This window comes from Vigna angularis, chromosome 4 (assembly GCF_016808095.1).
Source record: "Vigna angularis cultivar LongXiaoDou No.4 chromosome 4, ASM1680809v1, whole genome shotgun sequence".
Taxonomy (NCBI): Eukaryota; Viridiplantae; Streptophyta; class Magnoliopsida; order Fabales; family Fabaceae; genus Vigna; species Vigna angularis.
Window position 1 is genome coordinate 16,297,282 of NC_068973.1, and position 6,995 is coordinate 16,304,276.

The 6,995-nt window shown below is 35.6% G+C and overlaps 1 protein-coding gene across 1 annotated transcript; it reads right to left on the reverse strand.

Annotated features, from left to right (window-relative positions):
• Window positions 1-5,543: 5,543 nt before the first annotated feature.
• On the reverse strand, window positions 5,544-6,588 carry LOC108330395 (uncharacterized). The gene is made up of 3 exons (XM_017564882.1): window positions 6,123-6,588; window positions 5,795-5,886; window positions 5,544-5,663 (listed from the first exon to the last, which is right to left on the reverse strand). The coding sequence occupies exons 1-3, from the start codon at window positions 6,586-6,588 to the stop codon at window positions 5,544-5,546; spliced, it is 678 nt and encodes a 225-aa protein (XP_017420371.1).
• Window positions 6,589-6,995: the final 407 nt, after the last annotated feature.

Consider the following 6,995-nt stretch of genomic DNA (forward strand, 5'->3'; position numbering starts at 1 on the left):
ATGAAAATGGTGAGTCCATCATACTTCTCTTGTATGTTGATGATATGTTGATTGTAGGGAAGGACAAAATTAAAATAGCTGCTCTCAAGAAGGCATTGAGCAAGTCTTTTGCCATGAAAGACCTGGGTGCAGTAAAGAAGATACTTGGAATGAAAATCTCCAGAGATCGTTCTAGAAGAATGCTATGGGTATCTCAAGAAGATTACATTGAGAAGATTCTCAAAAGGTTCAACATGCACAATGCCAAATCTGCTCGTGTTCCAATTGCTGGACATTTCAAACTCAGCAAGTCTCAATGTCCAAAGAATGAAGAAGAAAAGGAAGAAATTAACAAGGTACCCTACTCTTCTGCCGTGGGTAGCCTTATGTATGCAATGGTTTGTACAAGGCCAGATATTGGCTATGCTGTAGGAGTTGTGAGCAGATTCCTATCGAATCCAGGAAAGGAGCATTGGGAAGCTGTTAAGTGGATACTAAGGTATCTAAGAGGATCTGCCAAAAGAAGCTTGTGTTTTGGCAATGGAGATCTAAAGCTAATCGGATATTCAGACTCAGACATGGCTGGAGATGTCGATTCAAGGAAGTCAACATCAGGTTATCTGATTACTTTTGCAGGGGGAGCCGTTTCTTGGCAGTCAAAGCTACAAAAATGTGTGACATTGTCTACTGCTGAAGCAGAGTATGTAGCGGTGACTGAAGCCTCTAAAGAGATGCTATGGATGAAGAATTTCCTAAGTGAATTAGGACATAATCAAGACGATTATTTGGTGAACTGTGATAATCAAAGTACCATCCATCTAACCAAGAACCCCATGTTCCATTCATGTTCGAAGCATATCGACGTGCGGTATCACTGGATACGAGAAGCGTTGGATGAGAAGAAATTGAAGATAGAGAAAATCCATACAGACTTGAATTGGTCTGACATGATGACTAAATCATTACCAACCAAGAAGGTTGAAGATTGTTGTCAAGGTGCTGGTGTCATGGTACCTTCCAACTAAGACAAGATGAAAAGATGGGATGAAGGATGGAAGACCCATTTATTTGTTTTATGGGGGAGTTTTGTTGAATAAAACAAAACATGATGGAAAGCATTTGCTTTTGTTTGCCACCTTCACCCAAAAGCACCACTCACTTCTGTAAAATGCTCCAAGCCACCAACCTTCTATTTGGACTCCTGCACTTCTTTGCTTCTTAAATTGAGAAGCTAAGGCAGCAAGAGATACACAACACAACAGAGAAGAATACCATTGTGAGAGAAGTGCCACGGTGAAGTAAGTAAATAGAGATGGTTGTGTGAGAGATTTATACAGAGAGAGTCTGTTATAGTGAGTGTGAGTGGAAAAGTGAGAGTTTTGTATACCATCCGAGAGGGTGAGATATTTATTGAGAGATCCTTAGAGAGTGAGAGAAAACACTGTAATCCTACGTTTATAGTGGAGATATTTTTCTGGACTAGGTCCCGTGGTTTTTTCCGAGAGGATTTTCCACGTTAAAATTTCCGGTGTTATTTTTCCCTACGCTTACACTTTTACCTACACTTCTATATTTACGCTTCCGCACAGTGCCCATTTTGGGGTTCACAGAGGAGGGAACAAATACCGCTGTTTCCCAACAAAGCTCTATAGTCACCCGAGATTCTATCGGTAAAATTCATTGAACATACGTGTTTCTCGAACTTCCTTTCAAATACAAGGGTTTTTATTTACATTATCGATCAATTTTATGTGTAGACCTTATGAAATTATGCATTCTGCACCGGTATTTATATTTCCAATGAATTGTATGTGTAAAACTTATGACATCCTGCATCTGTATTGTTTTATTCAATTTATTATGTAATCAATTAATTTTATTCTACAGGTTGAAAATGCTATTGAATATTTGAAGATTATTTGGGCAACGAATGAAAATTTAATAGTTTTAGGTAAAAGAACTACTACACCATGGTTTTTATTTCTTCTTCCACTATCAAGGAAAAGAATATTCTCCTGAGTTTCAATGTGTTATCTTGATTTATTCTAGAGTTACTGTTGATTGGATTGTTAATTTTCAGGGCATAAATTGGCAATGCTTCCTTGAGACCCAAACTTGGCAAGATGCTCATTTTAGGAACCATCTTCAAGTGTTTAGATCCTATAATGACTGTTGTTGTTGGTCTAAGTGTAAAAGATCCACTTGTGATGCCTGATAAGTGCCAAGAATTGCATATCCTAAGCACTTATTTTAATCTCCTTTGATGCATTATGGAGTAAAATCTCATGAAAAGTTGTATAATATGTATATATTGTTGAATTTGTATCAGTTTGAGTATTTTTGTGTGTTTACTTTGCAACAGAATAAGGATTGGAAAGAACTGGCGAGCACAAGACGCAGATGACGCAGAGGACGTTCGTCCAGCGAGAACGGACGCTCGCCCAACGAGAACGAACGCTCGCCCAGCGAGAGGACGCTCGTCGACCAGCGAGGACGCTCGTCCAGCGAGCAGTGGACGCTCGTCCAGCGAGGACGCAAAAGTGGACGCTCGCTCAGCGCGCAGTGGACGCTCGCCCAACGAGCGCGCGCGCCCAGCGAAAAATAACGCGCGCCCAGCGAAAAATAACGCTCGCCCAGCGAGCTTGCACCAGTCGCCCAGCGACCCGACCCTGTTCGCCCAGCGAAAAATCACTTACGACTCATCTCTTTAAGAACGCGAACTAGAGGCAGAGAAGTCAATTTTTGGAGGGGGGAAACCCTCCCAGAGCTCAAGGACGAAGGTGTGGAGGCGCGACTTCACTGTAGGAGCTCATGGAGGCCGCTTGGGGCATGTGGAAGCATCTCTTTTCTCCTCCTTGGGTCTTCTTCTTCTTCCATCCACCATGTTTGTAAGCTTGAGGTTCTTCCATGGAAATGGAGAACCAGTTTCATTTTGTTAAGAATTGATGTAATTACTGAATTCTTGTGTAATGGATGAATGAATTGAATATATATATGCCTGCTCTGTTAATTTCTAGTATTCTTATTTCCGAGATTAAAGCATGCATGTGATGGAGACGTTCATGTCATGGACTAATTTTGAGGTTTCATGGGTTATGGAGACGTAAGGTGGAGCCAGAACTGAAATAGGAATCCTTGTGGGTCATTGATTCTAGAGATGGAAGATGATCGCTTGTTGTCTTAAGATCCTAGTTCTTAATGCGGTTTCACCTGTTAGATTATCCAAGACATTGGGATTTGATAAGGAAAACCTAGACTTTTTCACCTAAGGGATTAGGGCTATAGTGTTTTAGTGGATTGACATTAATGGTAATTAATGGAGAGGAGATGAAATTTTTTTATGCACAAGAGTGAAAGTGGTGAAATCTAATATGAGCAAAGTCGTTCCATATCATTTCTGACCTTTTTCCGTATCTTAGTGTCTTCACTACCAGAGTCCAAATTTGTAATTATGTATGAATTTATGTTTCTGCACTTGTTTTGTAAATTGATGTTATGTTCTGGAGTCTGGATGAGTTATTAATCGCACAATTCTTTAGTATTACGAGTCTCTTGGGAAAACGATACTTGGATTTACCATTTTATATTACTTGAAGCGATTCGGTACACTTGCCGAAATAATCGCCTAACAATGCCCCAAGAAATATGTAATTTTTTACTTGGATGTTTCTCTTTACATTAATGATAGTAAATTTTAGGTTTAATTATTTTGAAGGTCTCTATTTGTGCAAAATCATCTCAAATAGGTTCTCATATTTTTTTTATCCCAATTAGGTCCCTTTTGTTGTAAAATTAAGTCAATTTTGACTTTGCCGCCAAATTCAGTGGACAAAGTTCAAATTTATGTGTTTTAGCTTGTTGACTACATAATTTTTAATGACGTGAGACAGTGTGGTGTGATTTTGTTTTTAAGTTTTAAATAAAAATCTCCATTTCAAACAAATTATATTAAGTGTTCCCGTTTGGATCCTATTACCTCTCTGACTCTCTTCGATGTCATGGAATCCAGTAGCCCCGAAACGGGACTACTTAATATAATTTGTTTGAAATAGGAATTTTATTTAAAATTTAAAATAAAATAAATTCTACCACATTGTGTCACGTCATTAAAAATTGTTCAATTAGCAAGTCAAAACAAACAAATTTTGACCACTGAATTTAACGGTAAGGTCAAAATTGACTTAATTTTACAGAAAAAAGAACATAATTGAGATAAAAAAAAATACGATGACCTATTTGAGACGATTCTATACAAATGGAGTACTTTCAAAATAATTAAACCTAAATTTTATTAGTTTTAATAGTAGCAAGTGAGAGCAGTTTTTTCAAAAGTATAATAACCGGAAGCAAACTAGATCAAGTCTATAGAACTCTCAAGCATGAGCACTATTGGTTACCTAGTTTGTTACCTTTAATTAAATTTGCAAGTCCAACGCTATACATTAGCTGAATTAGTTAATTCATTACAAACATATGCTTAATTAATTCTGCTACGTAAAGACACGTGTTTAAATCTGCATTAGTGGTCTATATATTTAAATCATTATATACTGATTTCAATCTAATAAATTTCTTAATTGATTATCCTTTTTCTTTGAACAGAAGGATATTGTTGGTATTCCAAAGCTATTGACAACGAAATAAGAACATCACTTATCGGAATTATCAACCAAATATTGAAAACAGAGGAATTATCTATCAAATTGTATTTTAAATTGTCAATAGATGTATTTTTATATTTATATATTGTAATTGTGCATGTATTTTATTTTAAATCATCAATAAAATTAATTTTGATTAATTTTGTGTACTTTATAATTTTATATATTTTATTTATTTTTTATTATAAAAAATAAATTTCATTTTCGAATCTTTATAAAATAATAGTCATTAATAAAGAAATTAACAATTTTTATTAAAAAAAACCTTCACAGTATAAATATGATATCAAAAATTATAAAAAAATCTTAGTAAATCGATTCTGACGACTCTAATTGTGAATTTGAAAAATCTCTAGAAATCGATTTGCAGAAGTAGAAACCTCGGCAAATTGAAAAAACAATTCACTGATTAACAAATTTTTTTAACATGAAGTATTAATCAGTATCCTTTAATGCCGTTCAAAATTTGACTAATAACATTATACAGAGCAGAGAAAATTTCAAATAAAAAACAAATTAATTAACAAAGAGAGAATAACTAGTCGCATAATTGAATAAACTAAAGAAACGGATATTATTTCAATGTAAACTATCAGAATATGACGATTAACAAGAACTATGAGCCTACAAAAATCCAAAGAAAGAAACATATAGGTGATGTAAATAACTAGTCACATAAATGAAGAAACTAACTAAACAGATATTACTTCGTTGTACTTTTCCGTAGCAAGCAGGTATATCACCTATCAGTATATGACGATTTATAAGAACTTAGGAGCCTACAACAACCCAAAGTAGAAACATTTGTCGTAAATAATTTGTCTTTATGTTTTTTTCTCATCCAAGTGTAGTAACCATGAATCATTAATCATAAATCAACATTCTGTACGAAGATGCCTTCCGTCAGGCATTGCGTGTGCAAATTGGCTTCTTTCTGTTCATATGCTTAACGTAGTGTAGATTCTTCCTCATTGCCTCTTTCATTTTCCCTTTTCTCTTCGAAGCTGATTTAATGTTAAAAATCTGAAATATTTAATTATAAGATACTCTCAGATTAAACTCAAGTTAATAGTTTTACAACTATTTTAATACAACAACCGTTAGAAAACCAAATCACAAAATACTGAAAACAGTTTTTACACACATATATATACCTCGTTGGAGTTCTCTGTATTGCCAACTGAAGCTCCAAAGCTTTCAAAACTATTCTCACTGGGTGACTTCTGGAGTTGGTTCTCATCATCAGCTGCATTTGACAATCATGGAAGAAAATTATAACATAGTTGTCCATCATTAGGTTTTTTATCTATTCAATTTTTATATGGCATAGGTTTCTCCGTGTATATATATATAACTAAGCTATTTTAATGAAAAACTAGAATATTTGTCACTTACAAATATATATAAGTTGTTAATGTACAGCGATGGATTTCGAAAGAAACTGCCAAAAAATATAATAAGAAAGCAAGCATAAAATTGTACCTAGATCCTGTGACTCAGGAAATATTTCCGCCTTGTTCTTCGGTTCTCTGCAATAAATTTTGAAGCTGGGAGATGATGGACCTATATTTCTTCCACTTTCAATGTCTTCGTCATCCTCCTCACTCTGCAGCCATGCACTCTTCACCTTCTCATCCTTCTTTTCACCTTCTCTCCCTTTAACTTCATTGTACAACTCACTATGCTGTTTCGGTTCAGAAACTGGCAATGGAACCACTTTGGAGATTTTTTCAACACGTTTGGTTTGTTGAATGTCATTCAGAGAACCCACATTACTGTCCCCACCTTTATTTTCTTCACAATCTTGGGACTTCCCACCATCCACACTACCATCAAAATTCAGCTCTTTCCTGTCAGCCTTGCGTCTCAACTCTTCAACTCTGCTACGGACTCTTGCAGGCAACACCTCTCCCCCTTTTCCATTCAATCTTGAATTGTTGGTACCCATTTGGATCAGAATGAAAGAATTTTGATCTCACACGGTTCAGACTTGGAACAAGATGAAGGATTATGTAGGGGTTGTGTTTGCAATTCAATTAATAAAATACAGTCTGTGTAACGTTGTTAATTTGTCGATGTCAAATATAGCTAAAAAAACGATTGGATATTGTAATGTACGTTGTCTCTCTCGTAGCATTCTATGATGAGGCACGAATACACCAACATAACCTCAACATATTAACGTTAGGGATTGCAACATAAAAGAGGGATCCTGAAACTGGGTTCTGTGGCCTATCTGTCCATTTTCTCAAATTAAGACTTCCCCGAACTGGGTTGTTATTTTTGGTCAAGACAAAAAAAAAAATTGGACACAGAAAAATCTCGTGTAAAAATTGAATTTCTATTTCAATATCC

Coding starts and splice junctions, on each gene's coding strand:
- LOC108330395 (XM_017564882.1), bottom strand. CDS start 6,588: ATGGGTACCAACAATTCAAGATTGAATGGAAAAGGGGGAGAGGTGTTG. Junction 5,887..6,122: donor TCCTGAGTCACAGGATCTAG/GTACAATTTTAT, acceptor TGTCAAATGCAG/CTGATGATGAGAACCAACTC. Junction 5,664..5,794: donor ATACAGAGAACTCCAACGAG/GTATATATATGT, acceptor TAAATATTTCAG/ATTTTTAACATTAAATCAGC.